The 15622-nt window shown below is 39.9% G+C and overlaps 1 protein-coding gene across 1 annotated transcript in view; it reads left to right on the forward strand.

The window, feature by feature from the left end:
• The first annotated feature begins 1570 nt into the window (after positions 1-1570).
• LOC132822921 (cadherin-4-like) overlaps positions 1571-15622 on the forward strand; it is a 672789-nt gene continuing 658737 nt past the window's right edge. The window contains exons 1-2 of the mRNA XM_060836327.1: positions 1571-1842; positions 2103-2217. Of these exons, the coding sequence (XP_060692310.1) occupies positions 1663-1842; positions 2103-2217 (295 nt within the window). The 5' untranslated portion in view covers positions 1571-1662. The remainder of the gene's footprint in view (positions 1843-2102; positions 2218-15622) is intronic.

Raw genomic sequence — 15622 nt, forward strand, 5'->3', positions numbered from 1 at the left:
CCTGGCATCCATTTCCTCCCATCGTAAGACACTCTCGTGTTTTATTTTTCATAAGTTTTACTGTGTAACTATTGATACAATATGATAATAACTTCTCAAGTCCAAGTTTTATTCTGGTATTGGGATGAAAATCTCATTTGCAAGTGGGCGGCACGGTGGCACAGTGGTTAGCAGTGCTACCTCATAGTGCCAGAGACTTGGGTTCAATTCCCACCTCAGGCTACTGATTATGTGGAGTTTGCACATTCTCCCCGTGTCTGCATGGGTTTGCTCCGATTTCCTTCCACACTCCAAAAATGTGCAGGCCAGGTGAATTGACCATGCTAAATTGCCCATAGTGTTAGGGGCAGGGGTAAATGTAGAGGAATGGGTCTGGGTGGGTAACGCTTCGGTGGGTTGGTGTGGACTTGTTGGGCCAAAGGGCCTGTTTCCTCACTGTAAGGAATCTAATCTATGATGACCTGTGAGAATTACATATATCATGACGTTAAGCAGTTTTGTTCCAAATGTGTACAAGTCCAATGTACAAAACCCATTGTAGTTTGCCAGAAAAGGGCTTAACTGATTTAACCATTCCCAAAGAAGTAATGGGTGGCATGAGAACTGGGAAAACGTGCATAAGAAGCATTCTGTGATGGTTGCAATTAATTTGAAGGCAATTTGTTCAGACAGAGCAACCTACTGTACATCTAGTCCATGTCATAATCTTGGAGTAATTAATGCCTTGCTCCCAACACAAGCCAGAAGATTAAAAAAAATACCTGTGCTCTTGTGGTAGGCTTGGGTTCAAGTCCCATCTCTGCCAGAATGTGTAAAATAGTATTTCTGAACATGTAATTAGGAAAAAAAAAGTCTTTCAGAAAATGCATATGATGGAATGGTTTCAGATATCTAGTGATGCTATGTGCTTTATGCTCAGCATCACTTCTATATATATTCAAATCAGTTGCAATATTCAGATATTGGTACTTACTTGAATTTCAAAACAAAAATCGCTCTATAAGATTACAAAATATTAGAAAATCCTGTGAAAGAAATTCTGAATTCATGTTTTAACTGCAGAAAACTTCATTAGTTTACATTAACATTTTTTAAAAGGAAAATTGGTGCTTGTGTTGCATCTGTATGAAATCGTGCCTCCTCTCCTGTTGACTTTTGCAAAGAACTCAATGGATGATGTGGAGGTCTTGGATCTCATGCATAGAGAGGCCTTGGGTTCAGAAATCAATTACCTTTGCCACTCCTGGTCATTTTATGCACACATACCATGAGCCACCATTGGAAAATAAAGATGCTTTTGTTGTTTCACTTTGAATGGGAGCCCATGCATTTGTTTTGGAATGCTTGTCTCTCACAAGGGATTCTCCAGCATAGAGGAGAGAAGGGGCCCTGACATGTTGTCAGTGCTTGGTACCTGTATTGTCATGTAAATCCTTCGGATGGGGAGGGGGCGGAGCTCTGGCTTTGCGCTGCGGCCCCGCCTCTGGGTGGGCGGGGTTACAGTGACGTGTTGACGGTCTTTGGGGGGTGGGGAGGAGGAGGGGGTGGTGAAGCGCCGCGCACCTGCAGCGTGAAATTGACACACAGAGAGACAGAGGCAAGAGGAGAGCCTAGTGCAGAGAGAGCAGCAGGCAGCTGAGATCCGCTCCACTCTCCCACTGCATGAACAGCACCGAAACGCCGCTAGACAGGGGCTTCATTTTCACCTCAACTTTGCCCGACTTTCTTTTTTTCTCTCTCTCTTCCCGGTGGGGTGGTGGTGGAGGGGGGAGGTTTGCAGTTAGCAGGATGCTAACCTCCGCTGCCATCCTTCCGATCGCACTGCTTATTTGCTCAGTTCGGGTGAGGGGATAATTCTTGTTAATTGCTAGTGATAAATGCATTTTCTTACACGGTGCCTTTGCGAGCCGCAGTTATCGCGAAAGCACGGTTTGGTCGCTTGTCTTTATGTTTCATTTCTGATATTTGTGTGGGTTTAGTGCTGTGTTATTTCCCAAATGCTTCAAATTTTTAATTTTTTTTATATCCAAAACTGCCCTGCTTCCAGTAGTTTTAACCCGCAATAAGTTTTAAATGGGGAATTTTCTGCTTGATCATCTCAGGCATTGGCAGCGGATGCTGAAGGGAGACTACCCTCGTGTCGGACTGGATTTTCTGAAGATGTGTATGCCGCGTTTGTTTCAAGGAGTGTTTTAGAAGGCCAGAGTTTTCTTAAAGGTAAGGGCAATGAGATGTTTAAATGCGATCCTCTTCAGACAGGCTGTGCCCAGTACCGTTATTTCGCAAGGGAGGCTTGAGAGATCCGTAGTGCAAGTGGCAAATCGCCAGATAGTGGAAATGTGTAAGAAAACCTCTCCTCACCCACCCCCGACGCGACTCGGCAGCTTTGATAAAACTTTCATTGCCGAGTTCTATCGGAAGGCGAGATGCCCAGGCTTTTAATTTTGTTTGTCGTTGAACCGATGGAAATGTTTGCTTCCTCTAATGCTGGCCCGGTGGCTGCGGAACCTGTTTCTGCCTAATGCAACCACTAGCTATTTCTTCAAGCTGTGTTGATGTATAGCTCCACTATATTTCACTCGTTGTGTTAACAAAAAAAATTGTGCCTTAACTGTGTTTGAAAGCTGTCCAATTGAATAGAGACCTTCATTGTTTAGAGAAACGGTGTAAATTTCATTTCACTCTCCGCCTGTTTCTTGACATGAATGTAGTTTGAGTTTGAACCTTGCAAACTTTGTATCTGTCAAGTATTTGTGCATCGATGCGTGAGATATGTCTGTTTTTAAAAGCAATTTTCACGCGGGGATGGGGGAGGGAACACCAATTGTTGAGAGCTGGATTTGTACCATTGTTCTATGTGTAAACCAATCTGCGAGTTTCATTGATCCCAATTCCCTTGGCAGGGTTTCTCGGTTTTATTTTATTGGGATTTAAACACTGGCGAATGGGAGCAGGATAAAATGAATCAGTGACTTTTCGAATAAGGGGAACGCATTGTGGTGTTTATTGCCCGCGTTTTAAACATATAGCAGTTAGATACATTCGCTCTCATTGAGTTTGCCAAGTGAAGTCATTGGTATCCAGAAATTAGGAGTGAAAAGGGTATGGCAAGCTGTTATCCTTGCTCTCTCTCAGTTGCGTTTCAGATCAATCCATGAATCCATATTTTGTGCCTTTTTACTTAAGGTGGCTGCTTCTTATGGATTTTTACTCAACAAAATCATGGACCAAATTTGATTGTCTTGAACTGATGGGACTAGCGATCTCCTAAGTGTGATAGTATTGACCTCAACAAACATGGGTATTCATTTGAATATCCATCTTGTTGAGTCTGGGCATACTTTATTCTTTTCGATTGTTTGTTTGTTTGTGCTGAAGTGCGCATCATTGTGATAAGGTGACATCCAGTTTTATTTCCTTGAAAAGTGGAAAATGTATGAAAAAATTGAAAGGTAAACACTGAAGTGACATTATGGTCTTTTTTTTTAAAAAAGTAATAATAAACCAAGATTTGGATGTACAAAGAGTTCCCATTAATTGAAAAGCTAACATCTTCATTTGCTGGAAACTGAGGTGATTTAGTGAAAGTTACAATTTTTCTGCATTGTGAATTATTGGTGATTCCTAATATTTCCAGTATCATGTCAAAATATTATTTTCATCAGTGATCAACTAACCAGTCGTTTATGAAGTTAATTTCACTACTCAAAATATTTAGCCTTTCACACTGTGCCAGAAAATGTAAGGGTTTTCCTTCCAACTGCAGATAAGCTTATATACTAAAACTTGTACAATTTGAAGAAACCAAAGCTGTGAGATTTGAATAATGACAGATGCTTCAAAAGCTCCAGCAGTGCAAGAAATGAATGAATTGTTTGTTCTGAATGACTAAATTGTAAATTTTATTTGATCCGATGATTTGAAAATTGTCTACAACGGTTTACGTTGAGCCCAAGTTTGATATGGAACACCAAAATTACACATCATACCCAAGTGGCAGGGGAAATTTCTGAATAATAGTGAAATCCAGAATTTAGAATTGGAAGATTTTTAAATTCTGTCTCTGCACCCAGAGATGTATGACACAGACAAGCTACATGTTTACATCTGTTTCCATTGCTAGTTTTTTTCCTTGGAACTAGTCACTATCCTGTTGCCAGAGGCAACAGAATTTGTGGGTGCCCCAGTCTGCAGCAAGCATACCTGACCAGGAAACTATGATTCTTACCACCTCCCATAGGCACACAAGTTGAAATGTGGAGTTACCTTTAGCTGATTTGTGTTTGTTCGAGCATGATCACAGTATCTAACCTGTCTGTCTGGTATCAAATTAGATATTTTCAACTTCATTGACATCCTCTTCAAAGATAAAGGGCCAATTTTGAGGTATGACTATGGACATTACAGGCCTGTTGTTACTTACTTCTGTTTTTGTACAGAAAATTCTTTACACCTAGGTAAATCAGGTTCAACCCTGAGATTGCTAACCAGTTCAGGGTTAGTCAATTTTGCAATTATCAATTCATAGACTGATGTTGACATAACATTATATTATACATCATAATGTTACGATACCAGAACCATTCTTGTGTTCTGAGTAAAAGTAATATTACAATACTGTTACTTAAACTGAAAGCCCTATTGTTATAATTTGTGTAAAAATGATTGAACAAACTTCTGCTTATCTTTTTTAGATATTTCTTTGCATTCCCTTATGCATTTTTAAAATGTTAGTCAGGCTAATTGAATATGACGTATTCATATTATCGACACTTTTTAATTTTCTGAGTCTACAGTATTTCTTCCTTTTAAAAATCTCATTCTTTCTTCAGGCACTTGACTTTGCATTACCTGAGAAGTCGATACTAATTGGCTGCTTATGCCAATTATGCAGAAAGAATTATGTTTATTGGCTAGACACCAATTTTAACCCCAAGTTTGGTGATTTAACACTTGGTTCTGAAATAAGTGAGGTTTTTCAGCCCTCGTTTATTGTGTTTGGTAGTGCTTACATATATTCCTAATGGCATACCATCCCTAACTATCCAGCGCTGACTTGTCTTGAGTTCTCAATTGGATATTGAAGGTTCCGAGGAAGATTGCACTGTACCAAGCAGGGACCAATGCGACATTAATAAGATCAGGATGTTAAAATCAAAGTATTTGGAAGCCAGGAAGTTTAGAGTACTCCTGCTCTGGCATCAACAGAGTAAAAGTATGCATGTTATTGATTCTGGAGCCAGACAGGTGTTAGATGTAAATATTTGGGCAGTTTAATTTGAAAATAATTTTTAATCAACAGCATACTTGTCATTTTTAAGGTCAAAACTGTAACAACGTCAATCTTGTAAACCGTAGTTTCATGAAGAATTTATATTTTATGCATTGCTTAATGCTATAATGATTGAAGATGGTCTGTGTGTGAGCTTGCATGTTTATGTGACATTAGTTGTCCATCCAGACCAGGCAATTTAAACATCAATTTTTTTGAACATAAATTCATCACTTAAATCATTACAGGTATTTTAATTCAAAAGCTAAATGGCATTAAATATTGTTACTATTATACGTGAATAAAGTCATCAATATACCACCTTATTAATCCCTATGGAAATCAGACCCATTGGTTTTGTCACTGATGTCTGTTTTGGGTAACAAAGGCCAACTGATCCTACGTATGGCCAATTCTTTTTAAACTGATGAATACGTAAGTGGTTTTTAAATTTCAAAATATATTCCAGACAAGAACGGTCATCCAAGGAGGCAGTTTCTTTTTGTTCCTGGTTAGCTTTTCACCCAGACTCCAGTACAATTGCTATAGCCTATGTAAAACATCAGGAACTTCATAAGTAAATTAGATCCCACAACAATAAATATTGAGAAATATAAGTATGGAACAACGTTTTTCTGGTTTAAAATATAGTTTGATTATTAGATCCTGCCCATATTTACCATGTCCAACACAAGAGAATCCAACTATGATCATTTAATGTTCAATGTTCAATGGCCTTACCATCGCTGCTTCACTAGCAGACATCTATTGCCCAGAATTTGAATGAGAAGAGAGACATGAGTAATATGTCAAAAACTAGGAATCCAGAGGTGAGTGACTCAGCTGTTTCTTCTCAACCCTTGCATGCCATAGGCAAAAATCCAGAGTTTGATGGAATACTCTCCATTTGCCTTGATGAGGGTAGCTCCAGCAACACTCGAAGCATGATACTATCCAGGACCAAGCAGTCCATTGAGTTGCCACCCCATCCACTACCTTCACTCTTCACTGTCTTCATTACTGCCATAAATGCTACACATGGTTGCACATAGTTACACTGCAGTAACTCACCAAGGTTACTTGAAACTTCCCTCCAAAACCATGATCTCTACTAACCAAAATGATGAGGGCAGCTGATGCATGGAAACACCACTGCTCACAAGGTCCCCTCTGAGCCACTCATGATTCTGATTTGTAAAGGTATTGCTGATTCTTCACTGCCGCTAGGTCAAAATCTTGGAATACCCTTCCTAACAACAGTGTGGGGATTCCTATGGACCAAGGACTGCAGTGCGTCAAGACACTTAACACCACCTAGTTAAGGGCGGTGAGGAATGGTAACATGCTGGTTTAGTCAACAATACCCACATCCAGTTATATTCTTTAAATTGGCCACAACTCAAGTTGAAATTGGAAAATTCATCTAATCCATGAAGACTCTTCAAATTATACTTTTTCTAAGATATGTAGGTACGAGTAGACACTGACAAGTTTTTTTTTTCACGTATTTACTTAATTTACTGAGACTGACTAGTGTACACCAACTTTAAAGTATTAAATGATTCATGTTACTTAATGAAATGTTACTTAAAGAAATGTTCAGTGTTAAATTTGGTTCCTCATAAAGAAGATTATTGCTCCACCTTATTATAAAAAAGTGTTGTGGTGATGAAACCTATTTTCAAGTAGTTAATAAAACGCTAAGTCACAACTGTAATGAAAAATGAATTCTTACATTATGCCTGATTAGCACTGGTTCATTGAAGATTTTACTTTTGTGATTTATGTAAATTTTTTTTCACAAACTATGGCCTAAATAGCTCAAATTCCAGTGCATTTAGGCACAATTTCCTGAACTCACTTCAGGTACAGGCTTTACTTCTCGATGTAGATTTAAGAAAAAAAGTGAAGATTATTTGGTCAGTAGCTTTCACCTGTGTGATTCAGTTTTCATCTGTTCACTCTTTTTTATTATTTTTTTCTGCACCTTATGCTGTCCAAAGGGTTATCTGTTTACTCTGCAACATATTGTCCCTTTAATCCACGTCATCTTTCCCACCAGCAGAGCTGTTCACAATGTTCCAGGGAGTTATCTGATTTTCCCAGGCTAATACAAGGATTAATACAGCAGGATCTTGATTCCTGTTTTTCATTATAATACCTACCTCTCCAAATAGCACTGAAGGGACTGTGCTGACATATATAATAGAACCACTTTAGTACTTAATTTTGTTCAAGTAAAGCCACTAATTTAGTTTGATTAAAATAAACTGGTGCTTGAATGTTATCTGTTTATAATTTACGTTCAATTGAATTGGAAAATTAAAATCGATGGAATAGCATTTAAAATATTGCTGATTTGCATAAATTGGTTCTGGTCAGTGACAATGCATCTCCAGGTGGAAGTTCTCATTGCTGCATCTAGGCGGGTTTTTACATTTTAATGAAAAAGGAAGGTTGTACAAATGGGATTTAAATTTTCTCTCAGATTTCCAGAAAATTCCCTGTTCAGTCCCTAACAATCTGTACTTAATACTTTTCATATGTGGAAGTCTTGCAACTCTTGAGAGCTGAAGTTAGTTTTTAAACACATGCATTCAATCATTTGCCTAATTCCAGTAGTGTACTCAAATGTATCGGCGACAGAAAGATATACTGAGATCCATGGAATAGAGATTTACTTGGAATCATGAAAACTGTTTTTTTGTGTGCAGATGTTGTTATTTATATTTCACAAACAATGGGATCGATCTTAAATTCTCCATGTGTGACTGAGTTAACAGCAGTGTTAAAATTTAAGGTGGGTGATGTGTAATATTCCTATTACACTGCTATTTATCCTCCCACTTTGCTAGGCTACTGATATGCCTACCTGAATCAGACAGGGGACATCCTTTTGCTTTATTTTTTTCAGGGAATGAGCATAGACACAAGATAACTATGCCTTTATAATGTCCTGTTGGTCAGATGGTGCATCATAGAGGTTTTACTCAGTAAAACATAGGGCAGTAGAGAGAACAGACAGTTGGATATATGAAAAGTAATATTGTGAAGCAAGAAGCAGCATAAGTTGCTGCCGTGGTCTATGAGAATAATGAGGACAATTGATATCACTGGGGTCTCTGCTCCCCTCAGGCCTGTAGGGCTACAGGCCAAGAGGGTTTCTGGCTCATCCCAGTTTAGTGAGCAGCAGTAGAATGCAAAACCAGCTGATCACTTGCTGTGTGGAATCTATCCATATGTGTTTTAATTGGAATTCAATTGATTCATTTTAAACTATTGAATATAAAGTTCAGTAAATCCTACACTATTTCTGAAGTGATGTGGATTTATTTTTTATCGGAAGCATTTAAATACATGCTTTAGAATTTACCATTTCATTTCTTTCTTTTCCCCCAAATGAAAGGCCAAAATGTTTTAAAACTGAAACAATTGTTATGGCTGGGAAGAGATCCATGATTTGACAAACATTGTGTTGTACAGTTTGTGCTGGATCATCAATTAAAATGTTGTAAATAGGAATTATGGTAACTTGCAAATGTTGCCTTCAGTGGGAAGACTGTATTGCGTTTGACAGAAGTCTTGAACTGGCACAATTTGTACTTTGTTTCCTTATGGAGAAATGCAAGGTCCAACATTCAAATCAGGTCAAGATGAACATAAATTTCTGCTCGATTGTGCACAGGGTCTGTTTAAATTCTTAAATCGTTGGAAAAAAAAGATGCCAAATACAATCATTGTAGGAAGTTATTTTTCTTGACTCTGTTATTTTACTACTCAAAATGGTCAACATTATACCATAAACTGCCTTTCCTTTGCAATTCTGTCTGTCCTGCATTTTCATTTTCCTATATGTTTCCGCTTGCCTTTTCCAATGGTTTGTACTTCTGTGCCCATATGTATCCAAAAATGGTAAGCTCAATACATTCCTCCTCATCAACATGATGCTAAAACTGACAGCATTTTAAGAAAAAAACTGGAAATGCCCAATCTACCTGGCTGCAGCATCATTTGCGGGTGCTGTCAGTCTCCTTTTGTTTTGGTAGATAAGTCAGAAGTGATGATGGCAACTTCAATTTCTACAGCACAATTAATATAATTAAATTCTCCAAGGTGATCCGCAGAAACAACTTTTAATCAAGATTTGTTACTATTGTTGGGAGATGTTAAGGCAAATTGCTAAAAAGCTTGGCCAAACGGGTTTTAAGGGATATCAGAAAGCGAGAAAAAGAGGTTAAGATCTTGGTGTCTCAGCAGCTAAATGGTGGTACAACTTAAAATTACTCAAGAGGCCAGAATTAAATTGATTGCACAGGAGCAGAAAAGTCCTGTTAACTCTTCTTCTTTAAGAAAAAAGGTTAAACTAAAATTCTTTATTTAATTCTATACACTTTGCTTTCTCTGTTTGATCTTGATGGTGTGTAATATTGTTTTTTTTTGTTTGACCTTAAATTGATTTTAAATTAGATATCAGTTTCTTCCCAGTATTGTTCACTTCTGTCACATAATCTATCTTCATTGTCACTTCTAATGAAATTTTAATGTGCATCTGTCAAATCCAGGCTCAGGACTTTTCCTGTGCCTTTTCCTCTCAAATCATCCAAACCATATAAATTCAACTCGACAGAGCCACTGCCTGTATCCTGTCTTATACCAAATCCATTAATTTGATGTAAATTATGCAATCTCATTTGGTTACCCCCGCACTCCAACTTGCGTTGTGAAACGGTTTGGAATGTTTTTACGTATTGAAAGAATTATGAAGTTGAATCCAAGTTCGAGGCACTTAGAATTAGATACTCAAATCTTAGAACTATCCTCTGTATGTTTTAAATTGTGCCTGCATTTAGAAACACCATCAACCCAAAAACAATTAAAACAATTCTTACCATGTGGAATGGTCTAGCTTGATTTAACAATTAAAAGTTCTGTTATCCATTCAAGGGATATTTGAGCAGTTGTTATGCCCCAGTATGTTCTGAACTTGAAACCGACTTCCATACATTGAAAACTGATTATGAAAAGCTGCAAAAAAATCTAATGATTGTCTGAGTTGTTCTTTCATTGGAAAAGCTTCCCTGCACAAGTGGGGGTGGGGGGTGGGGGGGGGGAAGGAACATTTATTGAGGTTCACTTGGTTCAAGAAATGTTGCTGGTTCAGATACAAAGGCACTGAATGTTGCAAACTGTCAATGTGTGAACACTGTATCATAGGACCAAAACGTGTGGTGCTGGAACAGCACAGCTGGTCAGGCAGCATCCGAGGAGCAGGGAAATCGACGTTTTGGGCATAAGCTCTTCATCAGGAATGAAGCTTGTGGGGTAAGGGGGCTGAGAAATAAAAGGATGGGGCCTGCAGGAAGAGCAGCCGGGAGTGCAATAGGGAGGTGAAGGCGATAGGTCGGAGAAGAAGGTGGAACGGATAGGTGGGAAGGAAGATGGACGGGTCAAGAGGGCAGTGCCAAGTTGGAAGATTGGGACTGGGATATGGTGGTGGAGGAGAAATGGCAAAACTGGTGAAATTCACATAGGATCCTGAAACCACATGGGATTGAAGATGGAAGGTGAGGCGTTCTTCCTCCAGGCATCAGACGGTGAGGGTTTGGTGATGGGGGAGGCCCAGGACTTTCAGGTCCTTGGTGGAATGGGAGGAGGAGTTAGTGTTCAACCACCTTCTACCCCACCAACGTCTGGATACATCACATCATTCTCCACCATTTCCGCCACATACAAACCGACCTCACCATCCGAGATATACTTCCTTCCCCACCCCTATCTGTGTTTCGGAGAGACCGTTCCCTCCGTGATTCCGTTGTCAGGTCCACAACCCCTGCCCGCACCCCAAACCCACCCTTCCCTCCTGGCACCTTCCCCTGCCACTGCAAAAAGTGCAAAGCCTGCACTCGCACCTCTCCCCTCGCCTCCATCCAAGGCCCAAAACGATCCTTCCACATCTGACACAAATTTACCTGTACTTCTGTACACGTCGTTTACTGCATCAGTGCACCCAATCTCCTCTACATTGGGAAGACAGGATGCCAGCTTGTGGATCAATTCAGAGAAAATCTCTGGGACACCAGACACCAGACACCAGAAAATCTCTGACTGCAAGAAGCGTTACAGCTAACTGAGAATCCTCTGCTTCACAAAATCTTGACTTCAATTGAAACATCAACTTATCTAAGAAACCAGTGGCCTACAACGAAAGAGATTGAGACAATCGTAAACTATTTTTTTCTGGCTTTACCTTCATCAGTATCTAACCTTTTTGTATGTGTGGGTAATAGGTAATACAGGTGAATGAGACATTGCATTTTAAACAGGCAGGATAAAGTGTTTGTTAGACACAAAACCTGCTGCTTGAAGTTTTAACTGGGACAATCGCACTGGTGAACAAATACATGTTGATCAAGGACAATAAAAAGGAATATGCAAATACTGTCCATTACACAGTTATGATTTAAAACTGTCTAATTTTGATTTAATGGTGTATTTTTAGTTTTAGAAAATAGCAAATGTCATATTCTAAGTTCAAATAAAATCAGTTGGTGTATCAACCCTAGTTCCATTTGGATAAGTCATTGGCATCAGACTGTCGTGTTTGATATTAATAAACTCACCAACCTTATCTGAGTCGAAAGAAATTCATTCTGAAAATTGGAGGAGCTTTCCTTTTGCAATGCAGAAATATTGTCCAAGTGAGCAGAGTTTGTATGTGGAAGTATGCTACGCCTGGCCTAAGAGTCTGTAGTGATTGTAACGTGGTCAACCAGGTAGACTTTTCATAATGAGTTCCTTTTGATTGAGGCTGTTAACCTGGTCCAATCAGGGAGCCATGGCTGACACACCGGAGTGTCAGCCTATTCAATCTGAGAAGTGGCTGTCAGGAAGCTGGACCAGTGTCAAGTACAATGCACATGTAAATAAAGGGTGACTTGGTGATGGGAAGCTAGCCTCACTGTGGAGTTATTTCAGTGGTGATGAGAGAAAAGAAATATGCTTGTTAAGAAATTTGCTTGCAACAGTAGTATTTGATTTGGGGTAAGCATTTCTGCCATCATGCCATTATTTGAGAAGCGTGACTTGTTTGATCCTGCTAATGAAGACTGGGCCCAATATTTGGAAAGAGTGTGTTTTCTTTTGCCTAGCAAATGAAATTGGGGTGGATGCAAGTGATAATTCTCCTGACAGCTTGTGGACCCACAGCTTTTTCAGTTTTTAGGAGCTTAATGTTTCTTGAGGCAACAAATATGAAAACCTTTCAAGAATGCCCTGATTTAGTTAAGCGATATTATGACCCAAGCTGACTCTAATTCTAAAAATATCAGCTTTACTCGGCAGTTCAAGAACTAGGAGAGTCTATGTTGGGATTTTTGATGAGGTTAAGACAATTAGCAGAAACATGTGACTTTCATTTAACCTTTAATGAGGTGCTGAGATCCCATCTGGTATGTGGGATTAATGATGTGACCACACAAAAACACTTGCTAACTGAATCCCAACTGGACCTGAAAACAGGCACGACAACTGGTTTTATTAGAAAATGTGGCAAAGTGGAGCATATGAATAACAGGGTATTCCAATGGAAGTGGACACCCTCACCAGTCTGACTGAGCCTGGGGGAACACCATTTGATTGGAGAATTGCATAGTCTCATTTGGGACATATCCTGAACAGAGAGACTCTCGGTCAGCCCACAGCAAACTCCAAAACAAAGCTAAGCCTCAGCCAAACGGTTAACATTTTCTTCAGGATCTGGGCTGGCAAGTCACTGTATTTGCTGCTGGTATGCAGACTTGGGGTAGTGAGAGTCCCACTAGGCCTGAATCGAGCAAGAGAACTTGTAAGCCGGTATCTGTAGAGTGTACATCCTGGAAAGTCCACTTACAATAAGATTGGTTCTGATTTGGATATTGCTAAGCAATCACAATAAACACTTGGTTAAATAGGGATCTGGTTCTAATGGAGGTTGATACCAACATGGCTGTATCAGTGATGGCAGAACCAGTCTTTTAATAAAATTTGCTCTGGATTCCATCCTTTAAGTTTGTGCAAGACTTCAGCCAAACTGAGAATCTATACTGGGGAACCTTTTAAAGATTAATACTACAATCTCTTCGATTCCGGACTCGTGCAAAGGAACTGGTTCAGTTCCCACTGATTATAGTAAAAGGTTCGAACTCGAGCTTGATGGGGCAAAATTGAGAGATTGACCGAGAATGACTCAACATTTTGCAAATAGAAAATGACTGCCTTGAGTGAAGGTTCTTCAAGAAGATTGGGGGACTAACAAAGGAGCCAAGGTCATTTTGCATATTGACCTGGAGGCAATTCCATGATTCAGGGCCTGCCCAAGGCCATTTGCCTTGCATGCAAAAATAGAGATAGAAAGCGAAGGAATCATCAAACCAGTACATTTTGTGGAAAGGACAACTGGTCATACCAATTGTGAAGCCTGACAAGTCTGTTTGTTTGCTTTTCTGGGGATTTTAAACAAATGGTAAACTGCTATTTTGCAGCTGGATAAATACCCAAACCCTCACATTGATGCAAAGCCGGCCGGGATAGGGAACTGTCCTTCACAAAGCTAGACATGAGCCGTGTGTACATGCTTTTTCAGTTAGATGAGGATTCTCAGAAGTATGCTACAGTTAATATCCATGAGAGCTTGTACCAATTTAGAACCCTGTTTTGGGTTATCATCAGCCTATACCATTTTTCAGCAGATGATGAACATTTTATGTGGCTGACCCCGGATTGCTATTATCTAGATGACCTGTTAATGACTGGGAAGCCTAATAAAGAGCTCTTAGACTTGGACATTAGTCCTCGTGCATTTCTCTCAGGCAAGCATACACCTTTTTAGAAGGAGAGAAATGTGCATGGCAGGCACCCCAAAAGACTTGGGCTACAAATTTGACAAGACTGGATTACATCCATTGGAAGATAAAGTGAGGGCGATTGAAGGTGTTCTAGCTCCCACATCTGTACCAGAGTTTAGGTCTTTGCTTAGAATGGTTAATTATTATGGAAAGTTCATATGTAACCTGGACTCTATCCTGGTACCTTTCCATCTGCTATTAAAAAATGGTCATCCTTAGAAATAGACTCCTAAGCAAAACCTGGCCCTTGGAGAAGTGAAGAAGTAGCTATCGTCATTAAACGTGAGGGATATCACTATCCCAAGTGAGATGTGGCACTGACATGCGACGCCTCCCTGCACGGTATTGGGGTACTGTCAACTCACAGATGGCCCAATGGAGAGAAACATCCAAGAGTGTATTTATTAGTTGCATTAGCCAGATATAGAAGGAAGCTGTGGTAGTTATCTTTGTTGTGAGAAAGTTCCGCCAATGTTTTTTCAAGGATGTAAGTTTGTAACAGTAACAGACGACAAACCCCGGCCAAGTGTAGTCAAAGAGGACATAACTATGCCAGCCATAACTTCAGGTCGAATTCAGTGGTAGGCTCTCAATTGCAAGGTGGAACACCAGCTGGAAGGGAGGGTAGGTGCCTTGAGCCATCTTCCACTGCCAGATACACCACAGGTGTTCTACCACTGGAAGAGTCTATTCTGCTTGGAAACTTGCTGGTCACCATTTCGATCACCACTGACAACATCAGACAGTGGATACAAAAAGATCTGGTCCTGGCAGAACTAAAACAACTGGTGACAATGGAGCAAACAAAAGGGTCATTGCAACCAGAACTGAAACCTTTCTGGACCTGGTGAGACCAGATCACTGCAGAGGTTGGCATTTCTTTATGAGAAGAAAGATTGTCCCAAGCAAAGGTTGCTGTCAGATACTGGCTGAACTCGACCAGGGTCATCCATGGGTTTCAAATGAAGATGTATGGATGCTTTTTAGCTGCAATGGTGGGGTATTGCTCAGAATGCCAACAAGGTCAAACACTATTGGCAGCAGCTTCCCCTTTATTTGGGGGAATGACTGAGTAAACCCTGGACGCAGTTAGATGTCAACCTATGCAGGTCCTTTCATGGGCTGGATGGTCTTGATCAAGAACAGAAATGGTTGGACCTGCATAGTGTTCACTCATCAAACATGGGCGACAATAGAAAAACTGTGAGCATCTTTTGCAATACATGGTCTCCCAGAAGTGCTGGTAACAGACAACAAGCCACCATTTAACAGGGATTTTGAGTATTTCCTCAAAATAAATGGTATTAAGCATGTAATGACAGCTCTCTACCATCAAATGGTCTGGCAGAAAGGGCAGTCCAAACTTTGAAGGCAGGCTTAAAGAAAGAGCCTACAGCTTCATTTAATACCGAACTATTCCAGTTCCTATTTTAATTCTTGGATATTCCCCACCAAACCCCCACCTCCC

This window comes from Hemiscyllium ocellatum, chromosome 15, assembly GCF_020745735.1.
Source record: "Hemiscyllium ocellatum isolate sHemOce1 chromosome 15, sHemOce1.pat.X.cur, whole genome shotgun sequence".
Lineage (NCBI taxonomy): Eukaryota > Metazoa > Chordata > Chondrichthyes > Orectolobiformes > Hemiscylliidae > Hemiscyllium > Hemiscyllium ocellatum.